The 26,773-nt window shown below is 52.9% G+C and overlaps 4 protein-coding genes across 10 annotated transcripts; 1 reads left to right on the top strand and 3 right to left on the bottom strand.

The window, feature by feature from the left end:
• Nucleotides 1-123: 123 nt before the first annotated feature.
• Nucleotides 124-5,378, bottom strand: Ric8a (RIC8 guanine nucleotide exchange factor A). The gene is made up of 10 exons (XM_005341606.5): nucleotides 5,244-5,378; nucleotides 4,923-4,970; nucleotides 4,246-4,836; nucleotides 3,939-4,030; nucleotides 3,267-3,417; nucleotides 2,244-2,339; nucleotides 1,983-2,127; nucleotides 1,760-1,904; nucleotides 1,271-1,390; nucleotides 124-949 (listed from the first exon to the last, which is right to left on the bottom strand). Exons 1-10 carry the CDS (start codon nucleotides 5,325-5,327, stop codon nucleotides 829-831), a joined length of 1,593 nt encoding a protein of 530 aa, XP_005341663.1. The 5' UTR covers nucleotides 5,328-5,378; the 3' UTR covers nucleotides 124-828.
• A 1,101-nt stretch (nucleotides 5,379-6,479) lies between these two features.
• On the top strand, nucleotides 6,480-20,216 carry Bet1l (Bet1 golgi vesicular membrane trafficking protein like). Of its 7 annotated transcripts, none has more exons than XM_078045206.1 (7): nucleotides 6,508-6,620; nucleotides 7,371-7,421; nucleotides 7,752-7,843; nucleotides 8,132-8,188; nucleotides 8,329-8,428; nucleotides 17,556-17,623; nucleotides 19,863-20,216. In XM_078045206.1, exons 1-7 carry the CDS (start codon nucleotides 6,602-6,604, stop codon nucleotides 19,890-19,892), a joined length of 417 nt encoding a protein of 138 aa, XP_077901332.1. In that variant the 5' UTR covers nucleotides 6,508-6,601; the 3' UTR covers nucleotides 19,893-20,216. The 7 variants fall into 7 exon arrangements, with proteins under 7 accessions (XP_077901333.1, XP_005341661.1, XP_077901332.1 ...); XM_078045205.1 differs by having other exon boundaries at nucleotides 19,837-19,956; XM_078045204.1 differs by lacking the exon at nucleotides 17,556-17,623.
• Cimap1a (ciliary microtubule associated protein 1A) lies at nucleotides 11,928-15,774 on the bottom strand. The gene is made up of 7 exons (XM_078045210.1): nucleotides 15,496-15,774; nucleotides 14,524-14,640; nucleotides 14,155-14,355; nucleotides 13,655-13,756; nucleotides 13,370-13,497; nucleotides 12,609-12,749; nucleotides 11,928-12,241 (listed from the first exon to the last, which is right to left on the bottom strand). Exons 2-7 carry the CDS (start codon nucleotides 14,630-14,632, stop codon nucleotides 12,152-12,154), a joined length of 771 nt encoding a protein of 256 aa, XP_077901336.1. The 5' UTR covers nucleotides 14,633-14,640; nucleotides 15,496-15,774; the 3' UTR covers nucleotides 11,928-12,151.
• On the bottom strand, nucleotides 16,368-17,741 carry Scgb1c1 (secretoglobin family 1C member 1). The gene is made up of 3 exons (XM_005341601.3): nucleotides 17,607-17,741; nucleotides 16,975-17,174; nucleotides 16,368-16,536 (listed from the first exon to the last, which is right to left on the bottom strand). The coding sequence occupies exons 1-3, from the start codon at nucleotides 17,659-17,661 to the stop codon at nucleotides 16,504-16,506; spliced, it is 288 nt and encodes a 95-aa protein (XP_005341658.3). The 5' UTR covers nucleotides 17,662-17,741; the 3' UTR covers nucleotides 16,368-16,503.
• Nucleotides 20,217-26,773: the final 6,557 nt, after the last annotated feature.

The following is a 26,773-nucleotide window of genomic DNA, read 5'->3' as shown; positions in this document are numbered from 1 at the left end:
CTTAGTGATGTCAAAATATGCAAGGTGATCTAGGACAAGTATTTACTTCTGAAAAGGACAAAGGTGGTTTCTTTGATGGTCCTTTGATATTTTACACATATTCTCTTTCTCTCACACACAGTCTCACCCAAAATACTTCTTTATTCTGTGATGTTTTTGTGGCTCTTAGAAATCTTGAGATTTCAACTTAACAGCCTTATGAGGGGCATCTGCCTTCACATAAGTATTTATCATCTAAGTCAGTGGATAGCATTGAGTCAGTTGTCACAACCAGTGAGAGCTCAGATGTGTGGATACTGTATCGGGTGACTGAGCCAGGGCCAAGGAGAAAGTAGAAGAGGCCATAGTGAGGACAGACAGCAGAGCTTACAGCGCTTACCTGGGTGCTCAGTGTTCCTGACACATTTACATGTTCTAGCAGACCGTTTCCCTTGTGAAAGGCAGCACATGCCCCACACACTAGCTCCTTCAGAATGCCAAGCCCAGACAGCTGCCTTGTGTGCTCCCCTGCTGAGCCCCACCTCCCAAGGCATGCTGGCCTGTGTGTCAAGACAGGCCCTATCCCCTCAGCCACCACTCCTGCATCCTCAGCACTTATCAAAGACATGGTTTCATCTGTGGAAGTCAAGACTGAGTTCCCAGGTTTACAGCAGGACAAGACCACTGAGATCCTAAAAATAAGAAATCAGACCACAGGCAAAGCACTAACAGAGCTTGGGTAGAAAAGTGTCTCCACGCTGGAGAGGTGGGTGTGGCTTCCCCAGGCTGAGGCCCTAAGGATGCCTCTGGAAGCAGCACCAGTTCTGGAGGGGAGAAGAGCTGTTGTCCTCAGTCAGGGTCTGAGTCAGGGTCCGAGGAGAGCTGTCCCTCCATGGTCTCACACATGGCATCTTGCAGAGATGTGAGGTGTCCCCGGGGACTCATCCCCATGGGTTGTATGACTCTGTGCCTGTTGGGGAAAGGTGAGTAGGGCTGGGGAAGAGGCCTGGTGTGCTGGAAGGCCGGGGCCACCTGGGTAGAACCCTGTGTTAACTGGGCTCAAATCTCAACTGCTGCCCTGGCTTCAAGACCACTGAGCAGTCCCTTACTTTCCTGGCCTCATTTTCATCACCTGTACACAGGCAAAATATCAATCTAACCTCAACTTTGCTCAAGGATTTCCAACATCAGTCACGCAGCCTTTCAGGACCCTAAGCCCTCCTCTGGTCTCACATTAGGATGTGGGTCCATTCTTCTTCCTGCCAAGTGTAGACCCCTCCTCCCAACACACCTGGAGAGCTTGTCGAACATGTTCACCAGCTTCATGGCTTCATGCTCCTTCTGCTCCTCTGTCATGCCCTCCATAGGATTGGGTGGCTTCTCCTCCACTCTCCCTGTCACAGGGTTGATGCTGCATCCCAGAGGGGGAATGGACAATGTGTTAGTAACTCTCCAGGACAAGAGGGACTACATGGGTAGGTGGACGCCCACCTTCCTGCTCAGGCCTAGAGTGGCAAGACACAGGTTTACCTGGTGGAGGGAGGGGAGCATGCAACCACAGGAGAAAACTCCCTCCAGGGGGAGAAGCTCCTGCCTTGCCCACTCCCGGTGCCCAAGCCCTCCCTGCATGCTCAGGACAACATCCCTGGGGAACAGGTATCAGATTCTGGAGGGTCTTTCCATTCCTCATCCTGTCCCACCAACCACAGGAGTCTAGATGGGTGGGGAGCAGGAATGGAGGCGGGGGTGAAGGGAATCCCAAGTGTGTTGGGGTACACACCTGGCCTTGGCTTCCTTGTACTCGTCAGTGTCCGTATCCTCGTCCTCTGAATACTGGCCCTCAGGCCGCCCCCCTGCCATGAGGCCCCTGGCAGCCAAGAGGCCTGCGGCGTTCCCGTAGCCTGTATACTTGATGAATCGGGGCACTGGGGGCCAGGATACAGGTCAGTGGGTGAACATGGCTGGGGTAGGGCAGGCCTGGGGCTCGGGCTTCCCACACTCACCACTCTCAGAACACAGCACAAAGAGGAATTCAGCAGCTACCCTCTTCACATCCGTGTCCAGGTGTGTCATGAGGCGGACAAGCTTGTTTCGCAGTAGCTCCCCAACCTCAGGCCGGGTCCTCACGTCCCGCAGAGGTGGCAGCACCTGGGGAAGCGGCTGGCACTCAGCCTAGGCTTGGAGCAACTTGAAGTCTGTGAGCAGGGTCACGTCCCCCAGCCCCCCCACCCCCCACCCCAAGCTCTGGCTCCTCTGCCAAGTACCTGGGCCTTCAGGAATTTCCTGACTGGACGGTGCATGCGGGCACACTCTGTCAGCACACTCAGCACAGGAGCCACACTCTCCTTTAGCCTGTGGGTCTGCAGAGGGACCCGTCACTGGGCAGTACTCCATCTGACTTGGGGTGAAGGGTAGCAGCTACACATGCCCTGGCTAGTCCTGGAAGCAGAGGCTTGGGAGTCCCCAAAGGCCAGGAGCTGGTGGTAGGTGTCTGTCAGTTTTGAAAGGGATGGGAATAGGCCCAAACTCAGGAAGTTAGTTGAAAGCTTTATGAGTTGGAGCAAACGACTCAATGCTTTAAGTCTAACTTTACCATCTATAAACCAGGGTTGTAAGCGGAACACAACGTGCTCCAATTTGTCTACACACCACGGGCATCCTGCTCTCAGAAAATGACAGCAAAAAGAAACAACAGAACCTTTACTCTTTGTGTTTCCTGGACAGCGAGCAGGGAGCTCCTATCACTGCCGGCCTCCCTTGTTATCTCCCAGAGCACGACACCAGCAGCTGCAGCAATAAGGACAGGCAGCCACCCTCCTCACTCAGTTCACATGCATGCAAGCATACTCCACCCCAGCAACATGGCTCCCAGAGATCTGGCAATCTTGGTCTGTGGCTCTTTTGCTGGCTTAATGTCTGTAAGCTCTGGTAGGACTAGAGTTCCAGCTGTCTGGATGTCCTGTGGGCTCACCAGGAAATCCCTGCTGAATCTCCTTAAAAGGGACAGCTATGCTTATGACCAAGGGGGCTGCCCATGCACAGGGATATGAGGAGGCTGAGGGTCACAAGCAGGGGCTTCTCAAGATTACTAAAGAGGGAACCACAAAGGGATTGCTAGCATCTTGCTAGAACAACAACAACAAAAAAACTCGACTCCTTGTAGCAGTGGGCAGAAATGAAACCTTGAATGAATAAGGTTGTCCACTTGTAGAAACAATGACCACAGCTGTGCAAACAGCCAAGGTCAGAGCCACTGCAGAGGACTGCCCAGCAGGTACCCTGCCTACCTGGTGCAAACGCTTCTCTAGGAAGGCGAGGAGGACACCAATCACATCCATGTTCACTCCCATGAACTCCAAGGAGCCTTCATGCAGCTCTAGGGCGAGGAGGACGTCCAAACACTTGAGAGGCAAGTTCCCCAGGAGATTCACTGTGTGGCTGGGGACAGATGGAGAGAGGCCTTGACAGGGCTAATCCTCAGTGCAGGTACAATCCCTGGAGGGGCCACAGATGTGAGCCATAGTCCGGTAACCTGAAGAACAGTTCTAGGGATCACAGCCAAGGGTAGGGACTGATCTCAGGAATATGCCCAAGTGTATGGTGGTCCCCAGAGTGGCAATCTGCCCCAACATTTGTGTGCTGAGGTACTGACTGATCTCTGGAAACACAGGCCAATCCAGGCACAGTTCACCAAGAACAGGAGCAAGGGACTATACTGCCCTAATACCATGCCAACCTTGGCCACTGCCCAACACCCTGGCCCTAAATTCATGGCTCTTATCCTACTCACACAACAGAAGCACCTGAGGATCCATGTAAACACAAGGATACCGTCCTGCCCATATAGACTCTAAGGTAGGGTCTGGGCTCCCAGGTGGTTCTGGTCCAGTGCCATGGTGGGGGATCGCAATCCAGACATCAGAGCATGTCCCTCCTACCAGGATTGGCCCTGTCCTCACCCGTGGAACTCCTCCGTGCGGTCTCCAGCAGCAGCAACCATCACACAGTGCCGCAGAAGGGTTCCCAGGTACTGGTAAAGGGCAGTGTCTTCCTGACAAAGACAGAAAGTGGCTTCTGTGAGAGAAAGCCCCACTTGTCCCAACTGCTGCACTCCAGGACTACGGCACTAACCATTGTACCTTCTCAGCTGCCCACCTGGTCCACACCATGCCTGACACCCAGGAACTTGAAGGTACTGTGGAAGGCAGGTCCACAAAATGTCCCAGCTGAGTTAGCAACCACCCATGGGTTCAGGCCACCACTCACCTCGTCCACTTCTCTCTTGATGGAATCAAAGGTGATATTAAATAGCACCTTGAGGATCTCCATAGCCCGCTCAGTCTCTTGGGGAGGAAGGAGATCAGGGGGGCTCTCTTCTGGGGTCATTCCCAGTGTCAGTTCCAGTGTGTGGGTCAGCAGGTGCACACCATGCAGCTCCTGAAACAGCTGCTGGCGCACATCAGTGCGGAGTGCTGTTAGTAGGAAGAGGAGCCTTAAATCAAAGAACTGGACATCATGTGGGAAGCTCTTCTTGCTGTACGTCCCCACACGCTCTGCTAGCCGCACCACCAGATGGGCCTCTGCTGCCAGTGTCTGTGCCACTGGACTGCTGAGCACGAGGTTGCAGAGGCACTTCAGGGACTCTAGTATGACATCCATATCTGGGGATTCTGGGACAGACCCCTCAGACGCAGAGATGCCAGCATAGCAAGCTAGTGCATGTAAGCTCTGGCGACTGGTGAATGGGTCCAGGCAGCTGCGGTCCCGGGACAGGATACGGACAGTCTGTAGCCAGGTGACACGGTGTGAGGGTGGCAACCCCTGCTCCAGGACTGTGACCAACAACTCTGCAAGTCTCTGTGGGCAGGAAGAAGAGCGACTCCACTAGGCCCTCTTCCTGGGCAGCCCATCCCTGCACCGTTTCCCCTTGGGCCGGCACCCACCTTCCTGTCCTCCTGTTGGGCCTCGTCAAAGGTGAAGCTCTGGGAGTGCTGCAGAGAGACCCAGTGAAGTCAGATCCACACGCAGGTAGGGCCTGTGTTTCTAGGGTTGGCCTCCCTGCCTCTAATTCTGAGGCAGCAAACACCACTCTGAACAGATGGCAGGGTCTACACTCGGCGTCCAGCCCCACGCCCCTCGGCCACAGCACCCCAGACCGGGCTCCCACTCCTCCGCTGCACGGCCCAGGGTTCCCTTCCGCACCTAGCACTCCCTGCCCACCGCGCCAAGGCCACGGGATCCCTTCCCGGAACGCGGCCGCTCACCTCCCGGTTGTACGTTCGTAGAGCTTCCGTAATCACGTCTTCCTTTCCCGTCTCCAGGGCATCCGCAACCGCCCGGGGCTCCATGGTCCCCAGAACCTGCCCCGCACAGCGCGGGCCAGGCAGAGGCCAGCAGCCGGACCCGCCGGCCCCACCCTAGCCCGGAAGCTCAGTCCGCGCGCGACGGACGCCGGGACCGGCTGCGTGGGGCGGGGCCTCAGGCTGCGCGGCTCCAGGTGGCTGGGCCCCGCCGGTGCGGCCGGAGGCACCGGAGACCGCAAGGTTTGGCCTGCAACGCACCCGGCCCGGTGACCAGCCGACCTAGGTCCGCGCCGCCCCGGAACCGAACAGCGACCCCTGCTCTGTGCCCCGGCGTCTGGGTGCGAGTGTCCAGACGGAGAGGCCCTCAGACCCCGCACAGCAGGCGGTGGGGCGAGGCGTCCTGGGCCGCTCCCCGCTCAGACTGGAGTCTGCAGTGCGCCTCCCGCGGGAGCGACGCTGGGGAAGCCCGTGGGTCCCTGCCGCCGTGGAGCTCGCGCTCCCGAGGGGAGACCGGGGGAAACGAACCAGCCGGCGTGAGGCGCTCAGAGGACTCGGACGGTTTCTAAAAGGGTGTCCGGTGGGCTGCAGAGGGCCCGAGGAAGCGCCGTTCTTGAGGAGCCAGGGCGGCCAGGAAAGGCCTGGAGGAAGGCCCAGCCAAGCAGAAGGAGCGGCAGGCGCACCGTGCGATGGCCGGGAGCAGGTGGGGGCGGGAGGGCGGCCAAGGCGGCACCCAGACCCGCTGGTGAAATGCCCGGGTTAGGGGCTGTTCCGAGCATTAAATGACACACAGCCCACTCACTCTAGGCGACAGGTCACCGAGCACCTGCTTTGTGCCCGGCTCTCGCGAGCGCTGCTTCAAAGGCTCCTAGGGCCCCGCATCGGTCCTTCCTTCATTTCTTTCTGCAGTTCTCACCGCTGCGTATCACGCCGTGTCTTCGGCACCCAGCTCCCCGTTACAGAGACGGTACCGTGCTCGGTGGCGCCACGCTCGCGCCCGAGTCCCTCTCTAACCCACCTGCTAGAACGCGGGCCCGGGCCGCCCCTCCGTCCAGTTCCTACCTGTGAGCTTCTGGCCGGAAGGACCCCCTGACAGACCTCTTCCGAGCACTAACAGCATCAACCCACAGGCCGTCGTGAGAGCGGACGCCCCCCCTCGTCATTTCCGTTCCCACGCGATACCACCCATAAACCGGAAGAGCTTGAGTCAAAGGGGCGTGGCCTACGAGGGGCGGAGCCGGAAGCCTCTTTAGGTGTCGGAGCCACGTCCTTGGCACGGGTGGTCGTCTTGGGGACTGGCTTCGAGACTGGAGCGGGGCGCCATGGCGGACTGGACTCGAGGTGAGCGCACTAGAGCGGGCCGGGGGCCGAGTCTCTGTCTGCCTCCCTCGGTGGAAGGACTCTGTGCGGGGACTTGGAGGCTGGGCCTTTCAGGCGGCTTGGGGACGGAAGCCGGAGGTGCTTGGTGTCATGTGGGTGAGCTGGAGTCTGGAGGGGTCTTGGCTAGGCCAGTCCTTAGGGGTAGAAGCTGTGGCGGGAAAGGGCCAGGCAAGCTTCCGTGGACTAGGGGCCTAGGGCACCTCCTGTGGTCCCCTCTCAGAGCTCTTATTCTTGTCTCCCAAAGGAGATGGTGATGCCTGGGCTGTTGTGTCAACTAAAGGGAGTAATAAACATGAAGTGCTTGGCCGGGCCTTGACACCCCTTTATTTGGAGTCTGTACACCCCAGTGATTCCTGGGGCTGCGATTCATGTCCGTTCTTCTTGTCCATTGGACCAGCGAGAATTGTACTCTGTTTGGGGGAAGGCGGTTCTCACCCTTTTGCATCATCTGGTCCTACCCTTCACAGTCAGGTTCCTGCACCCACTGTGCTTTGGGTTTGCAGGAGGCCCTGTGTGGGACGCAAGGTGGGCTCACATCTGCTCAATTTTGGGGCTAGGGGCTTCATTCATTTTCTCAGGGGTAAAGGTCCTTCCTGATATTCTGGTCTGGTTACTTGTCATTTCCTCTGAGTGTAGTTTGGAGCTCATCCCTGCAGGGTCTTCCTGTTACCTTTCTGGGCGCTCTTTCTTTCTTTTCTGTGCTTCTACCAGATTTTTCTTTGAGAACCGGTCTGACATTCAAAGATGGCGATATCCATGGAGGCAAGTGTTGCAACTTCCTAGCCTTTCTGGGATTAACTCAGGTTCCTACTCAATATCAGCAAAGGACCGTTGGACCAAGTGTGTTGGGGTGCCTGCCCACCCTCACCTGGGTGTGCATGCAGGATGTGTGCTTTTGTGACATGTGCTTAATAGCCAGTCTCACACATACACGGTTCAACTACTGGAACTTGGGTTAGGGTTGGACTTTCTTAGCAGATTAAGTTGTCTTAGTCCCCCAAGTGTCTGATTAGGCCAGCATCAATTATAGTAGAGGGATCAGAGACTACACTCATGAGTGGATACAGATCCTCAGCCTTTCTCTTCTTTCAGCTCAGAACTCTGGTGCTGTGGAGGAGATTCTAGACCGGGAGAACAAGCGGATGGCCGACAGCCTGGCCTCCAAGGTTACCAGACTCAAATCGGTCAGTGATGGCCCTTTTTCCCCTCTACCTGGTGGAAGAGTAGGCCTCAGAGGGTGGATAGATGAGCCCAGAGGGATTTGGGGCAGTCATCCACACTCTTTGTTCCATCTGTCCCTGGCTTGGCTTACCTGAGTGAGGCTCAAGGTGAAACCTGGACTTTTCCAATCTTTGTTGGTGGTACCTTATCTAGCAGAGTGTGGGCAGAGTTCTGGCTGGTTTTAAGGGAGGGTGAGTGCTACATTCTGTGTCTGCCTTGGCCTGATCCTTCCCTTTGTGTTCTTTGACCAGCTGGCCCTAGACATCGATAGGGATGCAGAAGACCAGAACCGGTACCTGGACGGCATGGTAAGGGTCTACAGTATGCACGAGTCACAGCCAGCTCTGTTTCCACATCGTGTTCTACACAATCTCTGTTCTCCAGTGCTGGTGTGGGTGGGTGGTCAAGGTACCGCCTCTATGTGATCCTGCTGGATCCCCTTCCCCAGGACTCGGATTTCACAAGCATGACTGGTCTGCTCACTGGAAGCATGAAGCGCTTTTCCACGATGGCACGGTCTGGGCGAGACAACCGGAAGCTTCTGTGTGGTATGGCTCTGGGTCTGATCGTGGCCTTCTTCATCCTCTCCTACCTCTTGTCAAGGGCAAGGACGTGAACCAGTGGGAGCCAAGGGCAGCCAGGGTTTTCTTCAACCTGGTATCCTGGGCTCTTCAGGACTTAAATCTACAAAATATTCCTTTGAAATTATCATCACGATCAGGAATCTTCTTCCTTTGTGGTGGGAACTGTGACTGCCTCTGACCTGATGAACTCGTTTTGCCTGGTTCCCTTTCCTTGCCTAGGGGAAACCAAGGCCCGGCCCCCATCCCTACTCCTGGATGCCAGAGACACCCATTCTGAGCAAAGCAGCTCTGAGTCCTAAATGGGTCTATTCATGGCCAGCTGCTCTTTTCTGAGCCTCCCAGTCCTCAGGGGTCTGATATCTTAAGGCTTTTTTGCCCTGTGTTGTCTATGCCTGGATGAGGCTGTGTCTGTGATCTGAAAAGCCCGAGGCTGACACAGGGAGCAGGTATGGCTGAGAACCCCATTTGAGCTGACTCCTCCAATGAAGGGTCCTAAGCCTGGATATAGTACTTATTTGGGTGGACCAGTGTGGGCCAAGAGCCCTGTTCTAAGGACTTTGCTCTCAAGTTCCTGGATGGGATCAGTTCCCCATGAAGATCAGGGGCTGTGGATGCAGGAGTGCATCATAACCTTACCTGGAAGCACTGGGCTGGGAGCCTTCTGGGTCACATAGTTGTATGTCTAGGAGCATAAATGACGTCTTCAGGATTTAGGAGCTCCCTAGTGCCTAAGATGTATCCCCTGGAAAATAATCAAGAAACAGGCCAGTGTGGCTTTACAGAGTCAGGCAGTTCCTTGGGGAGGTCTTCCCTGTAAGCACCCTCCTTATAGGGGTGGAGATCACCTGTTGAGAGACCTTGTGCTATTTGTAGTGAGAACTTTACACCTTCACTTGCTCTGCCCTACCATGCCTCCCACAGCTAGTCGCCCTCCCTCCCATAACTTGCTGTGGGGCTGCTCTGAGCTATCATCTTTGTCCCTGACTCTGTAGACTGCCCTTTCCACCTGTCTTTCCTTGACCCTCACCACTCACTTGGCCAGCTCTAGGGCAATACAAACTGAACTATGGGGCTGGCCAAGCCAGCAGCTACTGAGGGTCCGCACCTTTGTCTTCACATGAAAAGTATCTTTAAGGAATTAACCCTGCAGCTTAGTGTCCTTTTTTATCTTCATTCTAGTTTGTCTCCCAGTCATTCCCTCTCCTCCCCAGGACTGTTGGCTCACTGTCCCCCACTAGTGTGCCACATCGCGAGGCCTGTCCATCCAACCATCTCTGAGCTCCATGTTGACACAGAACAGCCATAGCCTGTCCTCTCAGTGTCCTGGCCACAGTCCCAGGTACCTATCACTTCCTCCTCCTCTATTTAGCAGGTCCTCTTTTGTCTACACACCCTCACCACAATCCCCTTTTTTCGACTCCTGGTCCTTCCATTGCACCTGCTGAGCCCCTAAGCCTCTAGAGGGGGAGGATCTGCTGCCTTTTGTTTTTTCTCTTCCAGCATGAAGTCAGTTCTCACTGCCTCCTTTCTCTGTGTCTTTGTTAATTCCCTGACACTCTCCCAGCTGGGCTATTCTGGCTTTTGCTTCCTTCTTGGCATCTCTTCATAGGTCCTGTCACCCTTGTCACCCTCCACAACTTTGGTTTAGCCCTTGGTTCATCACCAAACATGGTAGCAGTTACCTGTGTTGTGTCGCCACCTGGTCACTACAGGCACTGTAGAGGGCACATCCATATTCCAACTCTACATCCCCGTCATCCTGGGTCATGCACTGCTGAGGACATGGCTGAACTATGGGAACCACCAGATGCCAGGACACACTTGCCATGGTCAGAGCCCACTTATCTTGCCTGTGATACTAAGGATTTAGACCTGTATTTCATGATGACCTTCCCCTGGAAAAGTGCTTTTGCTGTCTCCGAGACCCCCCAGTTGGGTTTCTTCCTCAGGTCTTCATCTCTGTCCTCAGCACCCTATCTCCACAGCTCTTACAATTCTTCCAGTAGTTTTCAGGTCTGTTTTGTAGTTCCTTTCTAGTTTACTTGTTTGCTCCTTGTTCTTCTCCTTGCATTCTATGAATTTTATGAAATGGGATGGCAGCCCTACTGCCACTGGGTCAGGCCAGTTTCCTGAAGGGCTCTAACCATGGTCCTCCAGCTCAGCCCTGTGTACCTGGCACCTGACCCTATGGGTAAGTGGGTTTTGCTGACTTGGTCTCCAATACCAGTATTCCAGAAACAGTCTTGGGGGTCCAATGTGAGGGGTGAGAGCCCAGTATGGGGGCCCAGTGTGAGAACAAGCTGCCAGGCTATGCCACAATTCAAGCACATCTCAACAATAAAAATGTGGAATAAATAGCTTTGTGAAGAAGGAAGCACATATTCTTTGTTGTTGTTATTTCCTGCGGATCCAAGAGAGTCTTCGAGTTTACCCTGGTTCACAGGCTCTCCCTTCCCTGACTTCTGGGAACCCCTTGTCCTCCGAATTTGCTCCTGCAGGACCACCTGCGGCAGTACAGACATAGACCTACCACTTCCTGCTGTGTCCCTTCTCTGTCCAAGGTTCTGCCTTTCCAATAGGGAAGATGTGTTACCTTTTAAGGGATAAGGGGATGAGCATGAAATGCTTGTAATATGCAGCCTGGCATGGACTCAGCTGAGTGAGGGTCAGCAACTGTATTGTGCTTCATGTTGTACAGGTGGTGGTATCACAGGTGCATTGGGTAGGGCCACTTGCCCAGCACTAACCTTCCCCAAAGCCCAAGGGAATTCCAGACCTTGCTTCCTGAGGCCTGGCCTCAGGCTGCTGGAAGCCTCTGCAGATCCCTCTCCTGGAACTCAGCTGAGATGCCAGTGATCTGTTCACATTCTCCTCATGTTAGCTGTTAATGCCTAATAGATGCCCTGAGACTTAGCCTCTTAAAATTGCAATAATAGTCTACATTTCTCACTGCCACTGTGGTCAGAATTTGTGGCATCACGGCATGGCTTTCTCCATTCTGCCATGATAAGGCCTCAGCCGGTAGATATGGGGCTGGGGCTGTATCCCCTGAATGCTCTCTCACAAGCTGGGAAGTTAGTGCTGGTGTGAACAGAGGACCTGGTTGGGCTGCTTGCCCTAGATGCTGCATGTGGCATTGTATACATTAATCTTCCTCTCAAGACCCATGAGGGGGAGTCAGGCAATACCACTTCTGCTGTGCCTTAGTATAATTCAGGGTAGTCCAGATTCAAAGGTAGGGGCTCAGACCCCACTTCTCAGAGGGAGGGCTGTACTAAGGGAGAAAGCTCATGGGAGGGTAGCACAGGTGTTGGGCAAGGTTTAAGGCTCCTGGCCTTCCTATTTCCCTGGGAAGACTATTGGTCAGGAAGCCAGATGGGCCCTGTGTGGGCCAGCAATGATAGCCCCTAGTTGCCCCTTTCTGGATGAGCTTGATCCTTCCTCCAAGGTAGAACCTTACAAGTGGAATCCGTGATTTATTAAATAATTCAGGCACAGCAGGAAACAAGATTAGCAAATGGGAAGTTAGCATAGAAAAATATCACTTTCGCAACTGTCCAAACAAGCATGCTCTGCCCCACAGGTCCAGGCCAGCCATGGCCCAACTGATGGAGCTTTCAGTTCACTGTCAGCCCTGCAGATCTCTTGTGGGATATGATATGTACAGGCTGACAGGGGTGGCTGGGGCTATTCCACGTCAACAACCAGGGGTGTCATGTAGTCAGAGTGTTTGATGCCGAAGGTGACAATCGGGGCACAAGGCTTGGTCAGGATCACCTAAGAGAAGAAAGGCTGTGAGGAGGATCCTAAACCCTGACTGGGGCTGGGCTGCTGTTCTTCCTGAACCTGGGGCCAAGATGGCCAGGCTCGAGGCCACGTTGTCTATAAACACAGTGCTCAGCATTGACTGGCACAGCATTGGGACGCAGAGCCAGCCAGCTAGAGGAAAGGGCTAGGGCGTGGGGTCTTTGTACCTGGAGGTTTGCCTTTGGGTGAATACTGGAAATTTACAGGGTCCTGAGGGTACATGGCCTCAGCAGCCCCTGCAAGGTACAGGCCCTTCCCTATCCCCCCCACCCCACCGCCACTCTGGACTGGGTCCCCTCACCCTCACCCAACCCCCTCTAGTCTGCTTGTCCAGGACCTTCTCAGGGCTGTGGGCTCCAGGTCCTGGCTTGAGGGTCTTGTCCCCTGGGGGTTCCACCCGGGCAGCCATGGTGTACTGTGGAGCCTTGAACTTGGTCACCTGCACGTCAGTCTGGCGGTATGCCGCAGGACCTGGGGTCTGGGGAGAAGAAGAGGGCTTAGACAGGTTTGGCTGGCCCTAGGCACATGGCCCCAGAGGGCAGGGACAGGTGTCAGGCCCTGAGTCACCAGGGACAGCTCCTAGCTGTCTTTCACTATTGGAACAACACCCTACTGCTCATGGAACACCACTGTATGATGTCACCCCCTCAGTTTTAGCTTCACTATGGTAATCTCCCACTGTGTGCCAACCTTGGACACACCACTTTCGTGTGTATGAGGCACCTTCTCAGGTGGGATGCTGTCCTCTTGAGCTTGAGAGCAGTGGCCTTGGCCTGGTGTGTGCTGATGCTGCTTCACAGGCCCACCCTGCCAGCTACTTCCACAGCTGGAACCTCTTCCCCCAGATAGCTCATGCTTGTTTTCCTCCTTCCCTCCTCTGGGCAACATCCCAGATGGGATGTGTTCAATGGTGCCACCACCTCCCATGCCAAGGGCCCTGGTCCCTCCTCACTACTAAGTGTAGCCCCAGCATGTGACAAGCCATAGAGGGCAAAGGGGGCAAGGGGCCTCAGCAGAGCTCCACTGGTGGGCCCTGGGTGTTGAGAGGAAGGACCAGGCAGTTCACAGGGTCTGTGTTCTGCCCTCTGCTGGTGTGACCCTTGCCTTGTGCAGATCATCGCTGAAGCTGCCCAGCTTGCTCCGGCCCTTGATGGAATAGGAGGGCTGGGAGACCTTGCCCACCGTGCGTGGCCCCATCACCACAGGTAGCATGTATGCAGCAGGGCCTGTGGGATGGATGAGGAGAAGCCTCAGACCAGAATGTGGCCTACTAGCTCCTCTCTGGGCCTTCTCCACCCTGAGAGAGCAGCTCTTGGGCTGTTCGTTTGCCCCCTCTGGGACCCAACTCCAGTCAGACAGGTTATTGTGGGGGCTGCTGCAGACCTGGGGTGCTGTCCACTCGGAAGGTCTTGGTTCGGGCAGAGATGGAGTGGCTGGGTGCTGAGTCGAACACATGCTTGGTAGATTTCTCTGGAAAGTAGTCACCTGAGGGGCAGTGGAAGGAGGTACACGAACAAAAAGGATGTGGATACCCCCCAGCTGTGGCACTCAAGGAGTGTGCCCCAACATTCCAGGCATGAGGTCTTTGGGCCTGGAATGAGGTTGGTCAGGAGTGTCCAGGATGAAAATACTGACTTTGGGGTTGTTTTTGAGCTGGGGAGTAAGGTCTGATGTGGACCTGGCCCCAAGACTCCAAATGAGGGCAAAACTGGAGGTTTTTGTTTCTTCACACCAGATGGTGCCTGGCCCACTGCAGAAAGGGCACAGGAAAGTGAGGCCCACTGAGTTAGTGCATACCCTGGCCTCAACACTAGCTACCAACATTGGCCACCCAGCAGGGAAGGTAAGGGCTCAGGTTAGGAGTCCAAGGTGGGGTCACTCACCTGGGCCAGGTGTTAGCATTGTTTTGGTGTGGTAGCGCCCCAGGATGGAGTAGGCAGGGCCAAGGTCCTTGCCAGTCCTCAGTATCTTAGGGTTCACACTGTAGCGGGGCCCTGGGGAACAGTTCTCTGCCAGGAGCATGGGGGCCCCACGGAAGCTGTAGGCCGGAGCTCGCTGCTTGGTGGGTGTGTGCTTCATGAAGCCTGTGGGCACAGTGGCTCTGAACAGCCTGGAGCCACAAACCCCTCCTCCCCACTGGGAGTCAGGGACTAAGCCCTGGGCCACTGAGGTCACCCAAGCCCACCCCAGGCCATCCCAGGCCTTGCTCCTGGCTCTTCCCCCTGCCCCCCACAAAGCTCTCAGATTCTTACCCGTGGTGGGTGGAATCAGGTACTTGGGTCCAGGGCTGCTGTAGAGGGCCATGATGGGCCCCCTGGGGCGATGGGGTCTCCAGGTGCCTACCCATACCTCCTCTGTCATAGCTGCCTCTGTCCATGGATAAGAGGGTGACCAGGTGCTGGGGAGGCCCTGGCCCATCTCATCCTAGCTTCCTGTGTCCCCACTTCTGGTCTTGCTGTCACTAATGGGACAGAACCACAGGCCTCCTCTGTAGGGTTTTGAGCTATTATGGGCAGTGGGAGCTTTCTGCTTGCTGTAGTGTAGTGAGCTCACACCTCCAAGGTAAGGAGTTTTGGACTCTGGTGCAAGCCCAGAGGAACTATCTATTCTTTCCCATGATGGACTCTAAGGGGGCCTGGGCAAGTTCTTCCTACTCAGAGGATCCTGGGTGGGACACAACAATGAGCTGTGGACACTGGTGGACAGCTTTCTGGCTGACGCTGTGCAGTGGACAGGGAGGGGCCTGCTTGGGAGACCTCACCTCTTTGCAGGAGCAGGCTCAGAGCAACCTGTGACCCAGCCTCCTCACAGGTAGTCCTGTCCCCCTGGCCTCAATGCCAGGCAGTTCCCAAAAAAGGAGCATGGAGAGAAAGACCTCCCTCTCTTCCACAGGGCTTCAAGAATTGGGGAAGGGTCCGAGCTCTTGAGCTCTGGAATGTGGCTCTGTGGGATGGGGTGTTCTAGATCACAATGTATGTGATGGAGACAATGGCCTTTACCCGGGCCCCTTGTTAGGCCCCTACCTCCCCAGGAACCCCACCCTCCCCAGGCCCCATCCTTACCAGGGACCCCATCCTTGCCAGGGACCCTCAACCTTCAAAAGGTCCCATCCTCACCCTGGATTCCCCAACCAGGCCCAAACCTCACCTGGAACACTATGGTCCTACCCTTGCCAGACCCCACCTTTCCCTCCCTGGGATCCCAGCACCTTCATAAGACCCTACCTTTGCCAGGCTCCACCCTTGCTAGGGACCGCACCCTCTCCAGGCCTGACCTCCGATATCTGGGACAGGTGCATAGGGGTGGAACAGAGCAAGTGAGATCACATGGTCCACAGCCTGGGTGGCCAAGGAGCCAGCTTGATGATCCCACTCAGCATTGCCCCCACTAGAATCTACTGAGCTATGGAAAAGGTGCTGGAAGGTTCTGGCTGTTGGGGGTCCTGGATCTAAGCTTAGGATCTGTGTTGATCATGGTGGGCAAGAGCTAGCACACTGCTGTTCTGCAGGCTGACCTTCAGACCCTGCTGGCCTGTAGCCCTTGTTGCATTCCACTAGTGTGCATGTGGCTGCCATCCAGCGTCTCAAGCTCAGAGTAGCCCTGAGTGCTTTCTCTGTTCCTGTCCTGGCCTTCCACTGCAGAGCATCTCCCTTCTTGAGGCTACTTGTGTCCACATGACTGCCTGCCTGTGTTCTGTGCTCTGTTTCCTACCTAGGTGGTGTCTACCTGGGTCAAGTCTCAGCCCTGTGCACTTGCTCTCGTGCATCCCTCTGGATGGGGTTCCTTTCATGTCTATGCTCCTGTGGTGACTGCTCTTGTCTATGTGGGCCAGGTCCCCAAGTGTACATTTTTATTTTGTTACTGGGAATTGAACCCAGGGGCACTATACCACTGAGCTACATCTATAGCCCTTTTTATTTTTCGTTTTGAGATAGGATCTTGCTAAGTTGCTTAGGGCCTTGAACTTGTGATTATACTACCTCAGGTTCCCAAATCTCAGGGATTACAGGCATGTGCCACTGTGCCTGGCCCGAGTATACTCTTGATGTGCCCTTTCGTATGTCCCTGAGTGGGGGGAGAGACGAGGAACCAGAGCTTGGGCTGCAGGAGGCTTTATTGATTTAGTGGTTCAAGGGTAAATTTATTCATGGTAAAGAAGCAGTGAGGCAGCATGCATGTGGCTACTTTTGTGGCTGGTCCTGTGGCTGTCAGGAGCCCTGTCTGAGGTCCACTTAGGCGTCATCCTGGCTGCCCAGCACTTGCACCTGGAAGGCAGATGAGTATGGACCGGAAAGCCAGTGACTAGTGACTGCAGAGCCAGAGCTCTCTGCAGCAGACAGACCCATATTTGGGGGAGAAGGGCTCTGGCACATTGCAGCCCACCCCTCCCTGCAGCTGGGAGGTGTTGTGTGCATGCAGGTTGTGCGTGTGCATTGTGTGTGTGCACCTGTGTGTCTGAGCATATATGTGCACAAGCCATTGTGGGGCTTATCCCACAGGCTGTGAGGGAGCAGGTCTAAGGGACCTAGGGGTTTCTCTCTGGGCTGGGGAGTATGGGACGTCCACCTCAGCTGAGGCAGGTACTGTGTTGGGCTGGCAATGGCCTGCAGGGTACTGTGTTGGGCTGGCAATCACAGGCCATGCCTTGGGTGGGTTTTGGAACTGCAGATGTTTAGAGAATGGGATACCCCCGGCCCCAGTACCAGTAGCTTGACCAGCTCCGCCTTGTGCATGGGCTGTAGGTTGTCAATGCAGGACTTGAGCTCTGTCAGTGCTTCTTTGGCATCCTCGTTGACATTGTACTTGCCCAGGGGCCCCTCATAGAGCTCCTCTGCGGTTCCCACCAGCAGGGTTTGCAGGAAGTCCATGAAAAACTCATTGTTGTCCTCCCCTGTCGTCAGTCCTGTGTTGTGAAGGAAGACGATGCCAGGACAGAGCCTACAAGTTCTGTGTCTTCTGCCCTTCCGTATATCTTCCTCCATGATGCCCCCCAGCCCCACCTGCCACAGATGCACCCCCCCCATCTCAGCTTCTCCTATTTCCACTCCCGGGAAGGAAAGTCAACACCCGACATAGGGGTCGCCTGATGTACAGCTGGTCTGAACTAGTGCTCAGCACGTCAGGGTCAGGTTGGATTGGGCTGCAGCGGGTGATATTGGGCAGGATGGTGACATGAGCTGGGGTGGTCTGAATGGAGGCTTGGTTTCAGCAGGAAACTTCTGTGGGTGGTCTGTGCTGGAGGCAGGCACTATCCATGGTGATGGACCTGATGTTGGGATTTTAGCTTCCCAGGCACCCCGCCCCCCAAATGTGCTGGAAGTGTGGCCACACTCACCGCAGATGAAGGACAAGGTGAGGACCACCAGCAGGAGTGTGCTGCTCCCCTTCATGGCAATAGTCTCCGGAGCTGCCTTGGTAGATTCCAGGTTTTTATGCCTTAGCTGGTGGCACCTTGCCCAGGGGTGGGCCGACCTGTCCATCAGGACCTGGCAGGTAAGCTTGGGCCAGGCATGTCCTCATCCTCCACCAGGTGCTAAGCAGCACCAGCCTGGGTAATTGGTGAAGGGCTGTTGGCAAATAGTGCAGTGAGGGGTTGAGCCTAGGTGAGGGAGGCCCTGTGTGTGGGTCAGTGAGGAGGGGCAGTGGAGCCGGATACCCAAGTGGTCCTGAGGATGCTGGTGGTGGGGCCCAGACCTTTCTTGAGAGTTGTAATTCCCTTTACCCCTCTACTCAATGTGCTGTGTGGCCCCTTTCGTACTTGGGGAAGGGCAGGGGGCTGGGACCTCCCTACTCTTCAAATGGAGTGGCAGGCAGGAGAAAGTCCTGGCATGTGAGGACACAGGATTGGGGGGCTTCCTGCAATGAGGGGACCTGGCCATAGAGTCCAGGGAAAGGAAGGTGGCCTGAGAAGTGACAAGGAGCCACCAGTAGGAGCTGGTCAGAGCAGGAAATGAAGAAGAGCTGAGGTCCGGTAACATATCTTCTCTCTGTGGCCTGGTCAGCCAGGGCAGATAGTCTCATCACCTGCCACTGTGGGAAGGGGCTGAGCTCCCGGGGCCAGGAGCTGAGCTGTCCCAGGGCAGTCATTCTTCAGATGAGAGTCCAGACACTCCCACTGTGGCCTGGCGCCTCTCCTCCTGTCCCCTGCTGCCACCTGGTGGTTCATGGCCCCTTCTGGAACCCTGCACACTCCCCTGCAGGAGCGCTGGTTTCAAAGCCTGCCCAGCCCCTGCAGACCCCTCTTTCAGAACCTAACTCCACGCGCCACCCACACACATTGTATTGTCAGAGCAAAGCCCATTGTGCCCACGTCCTTGTTTGGGCCTGTCACTGTGGCATCCTTCATCATCCTGCTCTTCATTGTAAATGGGTCAAAGCGAGTGAGAACTTTAACATCAAGATGGAGCCTCCAGAGATACTGAGCAAGATTCTGGGGCCTTTGCCTGGCTAGGAGATACTCAGGGCCAAGGGGAGGGAATAGCTACCTGTGGCTCCTGGAGAGCTCATCTGCAAGGCCAAGTAGAGGCAGTAGATAGATACCTGTGGCTCCTGGAGAGCTCATCCCTCTGTGCAGATGTGGCTGCTGCCCTCCAACTTGTGGGAAGGGGGCACAAGGAAGCCAAGCTGTGCTGAGTGCCAGATCCGTCACTGCCTCCCAGGCCCAGAGGCATCCTCACTGAGGGAAGTGAGTTAGGACATGTGAGGATTCCCAGAACCATGTTATTCTGTGTATGTTTAATGAGTCTGGAAGGGAAGGGAACCAGCAGCAGCAGCAGCACAGGGTTTATTGAGCTGGACTTTTCCCAGGTGTGTGGAATAGGATTGGCTTCAAGAGAGTGGATTCTTTCTGTCTGATTCTGGGTCTTCTACTACTTTTGTATTTTATTTAGAGATAGGGTCTCACTGAGTTGCTTAGCCCCTCACTTTTGCTGAGGCTGGCTTAGAACTCATGATCATCCTGCCTTAGTCTCCCAAGCTACTAGGATTATAGGCATGTGCCACTGCACCTAGCTCTAGGAGTCTGTGGTTTTCTAATCAAGTCCTGTCATCTGAGGATGGATGGCCACACAGGCGATGGTTAACACCCACTGGATCTGCTGACAGTAAGTCTTGGGAGTCCCAGTGCAGGCATAGATCAGCCATGCCTGTCACTTGCAAAGGAAGACCAGCAGTGGCCCATGTACTGAGTATGTCACCCATAGCCAGGTGTGGTGGTGTACACCTGTAATTCCAGTGACTTGGGAGGCTGAAGCAGGAGGATCACAAATTCAAGGCCAGCCTCAGCAACTTAGTAAGACTCTTGGCAATCTAGCAAAAACTCTCTAAAAAAATATAAAGGAAGGACTGAGGATGTAGCTTACTGGTAGGCACCCCTTGGTTCAATCCTCATTCCAAAAAAAGAAAAAGAAAAAAGGGTGAATGTGTCATCATAGGAAAAGCTTCACATAAGCCCATCCTGTTTTTGGAGCTTGTTTGTTTGCACAGCCTTTGTTCTCCATGATGGGAGCTCTTGGATTTTTCACCTATTTTTATAGCCACAGAGCATTTGTTCTTCCTCTGCCTAGATGCTGTGTGTGCTGCTGCCTTTCAGATATTGAGGCCAAGTGTGACAAGACGATGAAGACAGGCTTGACCTGCAGAGAAAGACTGACGTTCACAAGGTGGAAGACAGGAAGAACAACCACATTGGTACATGGTGCAGCATTACAGCGAGCCCTTCACTGACATCAGGAATGACTGCAGTGACATGCTCAGAAATCTGGCCCTCATCAACTCCCTCAAGACACTGACCTGGTAGTGTGCCTGACCTCAGTGTGGGGCTGCAGACCCCAGCTCTCATTGTCCCCCCGACCTAACATCTCTTTCTATAATCCTTAACAATGCCCCTCTGCTACTCTCCACTGAAATCCAAAAGTAATAAAATCTGAATCCATAATTAAAAACAGTCAGGACACTTTCCAAACTGCTGTGAAGGGAAGTAGTAACAGAGAGTGTTCTGACATGCAAACACCCAGGCAGAGCTGCAGTGTGTACTGCACCATGGCCACAGTGTGGCCACGTGGGTGGTTGTCATTGTGTCTCAGATAATGGAACTGGCAGGGTTTCCAGGGTAGAGAGCAGCCCTGGTGGAATCCTGAACAAAATACCCACCTCTCAGTTGGCATGAAGCTGCATTCCTAGAAAGTCCAGAATAAGTTAGGATTGCAGATTTGCTGTTTATACATAAAATGAGCCTAAGTCCTCAGCATATATGAGGCTGGCAAGATCAGTTTGTGGTCACAACACCCAACCTGTGCCGCAGCCATACAGGCCTAGCCCTGCTGAACTCTGAGTCTGTGCCCACAGGAGCACTTGAGGACATGGGGAGGAAGAAAGAGCACTGACTTGGGAGGTGGCAGCAGTGTCTGTGCAAGACAGACACCTGGCAAGACTCTCCATAGAAGGTGCAGGAGATGAGCAAGATGCAGGCGAAGTTTGGAAACTGCAAAAAGGAAAAACGAGTCCTGTTGTGAGTTCCTGTTGAGTTCCTCTTTCCTCCCAAGTGGGGCTCAGCCCTTAGGGCAGGCAAAGAGGTGTGGGGAGGCTGGAGTCTCCTTCCTTTTACTATTCTGAGGCTGTGGGTGGGTTCTGAGGAAGATGAGGCCCTCGTCTTCCATGTATCCCATCGACTGGCCTGGGTGGGCCCAGCTGCTGGAGTCTTCAAGCCAGTTGTTTCTGGCCAAGGGTCCTGTGATACGTGGGTGCATGTGTTCTGTCTCCCACTCTCTGTGCTCTCTTCAGTGCACAACAGACATTTAAAGGTTACCAGAGAGAGCTGTGAGGCCTGCCAGTGGGCCCGTGAGGTGCTGAAGCAGTGGTTCATCAAGGTGAGCGAGGATTGAGGCCCTGGCTAGCCTCTGGGTTTGGGAACCAAGGTCCTCCTGTTCCTCAGTCCATGCAGCTTTTATAAGGAGAAACCTGTGGTGCATTATTTAGGAGCCCAGGGCTTTGTGGGGAGCAGGCTCTTTGATGGGGAGTGGAACCTGTAGGACTATCTCTGTCACTTGGTGACAGACCCAGGCACAGGCCTGGGGGATGGTTGCAGTACTTGGAGGCCCCCTATGTGTGGTTTAGGGCTGGACAGTCAGTGATGGGGAACATGTAGGGCTGTGGATACTAGGGGCATGTCTGGGCCTTTGTGGGTATCACAGGATTGAGATCCGAATAGAGCTCTGTTTTAGTCAGCTTTTTTGCTGCTATGACTAAAGGACCCTACCAGCACAAGTGTAAAAAAAGAAAGATTTATTTGGAAGCATATGGTTTCAGAGGTCTTAGTCCATAGAAGGCCAGTTCCTCTGGGCTTGAAGTGAAGCTGAACAACATGGTGGGAGAGGGTGGCGGAGGGAAATAGCTCACATCATGGTGATCAGGAAGCAGAGAGAGACTGCACTCTCCAGATACAAAATATATATACCCCATAGCCATGCCCCCAGTAAACCACTTCCTCTAGCCATACTCCAAATCCCTCCAGTGACCACTTAGTTTAATCCCATTGGGGATTAATTCACTGATTAGATTAAGGCTATAACCCAATCATTTCTTCTCCAAACCTTGCATTGTTTCACGTGTGTGCTTTTTAAAAAATATTTATTTATTAGTTGTAATTGGACATAATATCTTTATTTTATTTATGTATATGTGGTGCTGAGGATCGAACCCAGGGCCTCACATGTGCTAGGCTAGCGCTCTACCGCTGAGCGCTCTACCCCAGCCCTATGTGTGAGCTTTTGGGGGAACTTCAAACCATAACAAGCTTGAAACGTCCACTCATTCATGTAGCAGTGCTCTGCTAGGACTGTCTCGGATGTGGATGGAGACAGTAGTAAATAAAGTAAATGAGTCCTTGGTACCCATGGGCCAACTGGGAAGCAGAAGACAGTGAGTCAGCTGAAGAATCAGGAGGCTGGAGCCTGCATCAGAACCTCCCAGCTCCTCTGTCACTTGCCTATAAGGCTTCTGGCACTGGGCAGGTCCCTCTGCCCCCTCCACCTGGCTGGTGGAATCAGTAATGGCTGATACAGGACAAGCGGTGTTTGGCTAACGCAGGAATCCTGGCCAGCCAGGGTGACTGGTGACTTCTAGGCCCATGGCTGGACCCCAGCAGCCCAGATGTGGCTGCCCTGGGGCCCTTGAAGATAGACACAGCATTGCCTCCCAGACATGAATACTGTTCCTGAAGTCCATGGCAGGACCAGCAAGGGGAGGCCACTTCATCCAGGGAAATATCCTTCCAGTGCAGGGGCTCCTGGCTCTACTGCTGATGCCCAGCTAACTATAGGGGCAGACATGGGGCAGAGGCTGTCTGTGGTACTTCATCCTGGGAAGTACCGCAGCTTTTCTAAGTTTGACTGAATATTAATACCTTCTGCCTACCACAAAAACTTTAGGCCCGAAGGATTAGCTTTGTGTCAAGGCACCTAATCTCTATTTAAAACATTCCAGCCTGGTTTGCTTCACCACCTATCCTGACCTGAGGCTAAAGCTCTGAGCATTGTAGGGGCCCCCCTGAACTGCTTGGGAAGCACCCAGGTGTTGGAGTTGCAGGCCTGAGTGCAACAGCACTGAAGCTTGGTGTGTTATAGGGATGGTTGGAACCATGAAGGGATGCTGGCCTGGAGGACCAGATCAGAGAGAGCTCAGATGCCACAGGTGAAGAAAGGCCAGAGAGAGCTAGAAGGGTTGGTGCAGAATGAGAGGAGCAGAGGGTGCATGAGCTAGGTCCAAGTATAGTCGGTCCAAGAGGCCAACTCTACAGGACACATACACGATTGAGGAGGGGCTAGGAGGGTCCAGCATGACCTGTGCACACTACTGGCCAAGTAGAACAGGTGTTCACTCACTGGGGAGTAGTGGGCTGTGGTACCTGTGGGACTGGGTCACCTGGGATAGGCCTGATCTTGCACCTGGGATGGTGCAGCCACACAGGAAGGGACTTGTCAGGGCTGGCAGTAGCATGGATCTGGGATGGAGGCTCATCTGTGTCCACTCACAGGACCCCAGAGGGAGCCTCAGACCACCTCTACCCCTGTCACCTCAGCCAAAAGACCTGTCACAAACTCGGCCTGTTCCCTCAGGATGTTCTGGAATTGACAAGTAGTACCATCAAGGACCTACAGTATGAGCTGGCCTGGTTCTGCAAGGTATGGACCCTGCCTGCCTGTCTGCTCGCTCAGGGCTGTCACCCCCTGCGACAATGGTACGCAGGAGACCATCCTGTCCTCTCTGAGGCACCAGCTGTCGGAACGGCCCTCTGACAGAGGTGGTGAAGCACACTAGACGAGCTAGTGTCTCCTGGGCTGAGCGAGAGGGTAAGTATCGCGACCTCGCCTGCCACCCAACCTGGCCCACAATCACACTGAGTCGGGAGATGAGTCAACCATGAAGGTGCAGCAATCTCAACTCTACTGTGTCAGGGACAAGGTTATGTAGTGATAGAAGGAGTAAGAAGAGACAGTAGCGAAAACCAATAAGGAGCAGTTGCTTGGTACTTGGGTACCCTGGGGTATTGCTCCCTTTAGGATTGTAGATAATATAGTCCCAAGTTTTACCTGATCACTTAGGGAATCTTGGGAACTTCTGCCCATATTAGGATTGTGGGTAAAGTGGTCTCACAATGAGGAATTTTGGACTCTTTCTTTTTAGAAAATTATAGATAACCATGGATAATTAAATTATGGTTAATTTAGTCCTGGGTTTAACCACTCAATGTGGGGGATTCTGGGACCTTCCTACCTCTTTAGAATTGGAGGTAATACATTTCCAAAATCGATTTGCTTGCTTTAGGGATTCCTGGGAAACTTGTTAAAAATTATTGTGGGCACTGTAGTCCTATTTGGCTGCCCATTGGGTAATCTTGGTGCTTACTACGCCTTGGGATTGTGGAGAATGTAGTCCTTGGGATGCCCCTCACTTTGAGGATCCTGGGAAATTTTCAAGATTGTGGATAATGTAGTCCCAAGTTTTGACTGCAAACTGCAGTAATTCCTGAAAAACTTATTCACAAAGGATTGTGGGCACTGTAATTCAATTTGACTGCTCACTGGTGGGGAACCATGGCGGTTTCTGCCCCTTACAATTGTTGGCAAGTTAGTCATTGGAAATTCTCTCTTGCTGTAGAGGATTCTGGAAACTTCCTAAGAACTGTGGGTAATATAATCCCAAAATTTTCCTGCTTACTGCAGAAAATTCTGGGAAATTTGTCCATATAGGATTGTGGGTAATGAATATTTGTAATTTATCACATAGCAGAAAAATTTGGGAGCATACAGTGTCATAGCATTGTGGGGTTTGTAGTCCTTGGATTGCCCTCTTACAGTGGAGGATCCTGGGAACTACCTCACTAAGTATTGTGGTGAATGTTGTCTTGTAATTTGCCAGATGACTGTATGGATTACTAGGAAACTTGTGTATTAAAAAAGTGGCCATCAGTGAGCAGTCAAATTCGTCCAATTTGACTGCTCACTGATGGACACTTGAAGGATCTTAACTTTTTTTACAATTGTGGGCAATGTATTCCTTGGATTTACCTTCTCAATGCAGAGGATCTGGGGAAATTCCTACCTAAAGATTATGGGTAAGGTAGTCTCACACTTTGATTGAACACTGAAGAGATTCTGGGAAACATGTCCATGTGGTATGGTGGGTAATGTAGTCGCGAAATTTCACCACTCATTTCAGGAACACCTGAAACCTTTAAGGACTATAGGACTGTGGACAATGCAATATTCAAAACTACCACCTAGCTGCAGAGAATCCAAAGAACTAGTTCCCTAAGGCTTATAGGTTATGAAACTCAACAATTTTAATGTTAACTGCGGGATTAGGATTAAGATAAGATTGTTATGGTTATGGTTATGGTTTGGGGTTAGGGTTAGGGTCAGAGGTTAGGATTAGAGTTAGAGTCAGTGAGCTGATTTCTATGATACCAAGACTCACAGCAGTATTGTACTCTACATGATAACCTGGGGAAATAAAGCTCTATTGATGGTACCACTCCCAGAGTTACTGGATATATGTCATAACCACAGAATAAGGTTTCTATTATAGGCAGTTTCACTGGCTCCTGAACTCTGTGAAGAACCATATAACTCATCTTATATGATGGTAGGATACACAAGCCTGCTGAGCACAATGTAGAACATAGTTAACTGTTTCTATTATGTTAGAATTCCCAGAACTGTCAAGATCTACCTATGGTTCTTGGGATTTATGATGAAAAACCTACCATAACATCTTGTGTCTATGGAAGCCATATAACTGGCTTTCCATTATGGCAGGATTCATAGATCTGCTGACCTCTATGTGTAGAAAAAGGAACCAGTTTCTATGATGGGAGGAAAGCAAAACTGCTGGTATCTACCAAGAGAGTTAGAAAAGTGGTGTTGTATTTTCTAAGGATCTTCAGGTCTTTTGCAATTTACTTGGAGATCTAGATAAGTAGTGTCTTATGATAGGAGTTATAAAAGGTCTTCTGGTCTCCAGGTGAAAAGCAAGTGAAATAGGGTTTGATTGTGGTAGAAGTCAAATGACTGATTTACTGTGTGTCCAAAGCTAGGGAAGTGGGTTTCTCTCATGTCATAACACACAGAGGTGCTCAGCTGTATGTGCAGACAGAAAAATGGGTTTCTGTGATGGTAGGTACTCCATGGCTTCTAAACTATGTAGTGGACAGCCAGGGATCTGAGTTTCTTTTGTTGGCAATGTAATTATTTTTGCCGGGTCTACATATAAAGACAGGTAACTGGCGTTATAGGTCTTCTTTTAGTCTTCCCAAACTTTTGTCATTTGTTTCCCTTTATCCTACAGTGATAGAATGTAGGTGGGAAGGCCAAAATAGTGTAGTAATGTTTGTCTCTATCTGTAGAGTCAAGGAACTGTTTTTTTTTTGTTTTTTTTTAAAATCAGGGCAAGACTCCCCAGGCTAAAGCACAGTACTTTAAGAGGCAGGGACTTTGGTTATATGATGGCAGGACTCTTAGGCCTGCTGTGGTCTATGTGGAGAGCCAAGGAAATTGTGTTCTGTGATGACAGGGATGCTGGGTTCCATGCAGAGAGACAAAAGTGGCTTTTATAATGACAGTATATACAGTGCTTCTTGGTTTTTCTTCAAAATCCAGGGAACTTCCAGGTGCAGCGGAGCACATCTGTAATCCCAGTGGCTCAGGAGGCAGGAGGATTATGAGTTCAAAGCCAGCCTCAGCAACAGAGAGGCACTAGGCAACTCAGTGAGACTCTGTCTCTAAATAAAATACAAAAAAGGAGCTGGAGATGTGGCTCAGTGGTCTAGTGCCCCTGAGTTCAACCCGCATCACCAAAACAACAACAGCAGCAACAACAAAAAAACCATAGGGAACTGAATTTCTAGGATGGTAGGACTACCTGTCCTGCTAATATTTATGTGGAAAGCATTGAAGCTGAGGTTCTGTTTATGGAAGAATTCCTAGTGTCCTGGGGTCTACAAGA

Source organism: Ictidomys tridecemlineatus, chromosome 4 (genome assembly GCF_052094955.1).
Source record: "Ictidomys tridecemlineatus isolate mIctTri1 chromosome 4, mIctTri1.hap1, whole genome shotgun sequence".
NCBI lineage: Eukaryota > Metazoa > Chordata > Mammalia > Rodentia > Sciuridae > Ictidomys > Ictidomys tridecemlineatus.
Note: the sequence above shows the minus strand (reverse complement) of the source record. Positions and strands in the feature narration are given on the sequence as shown.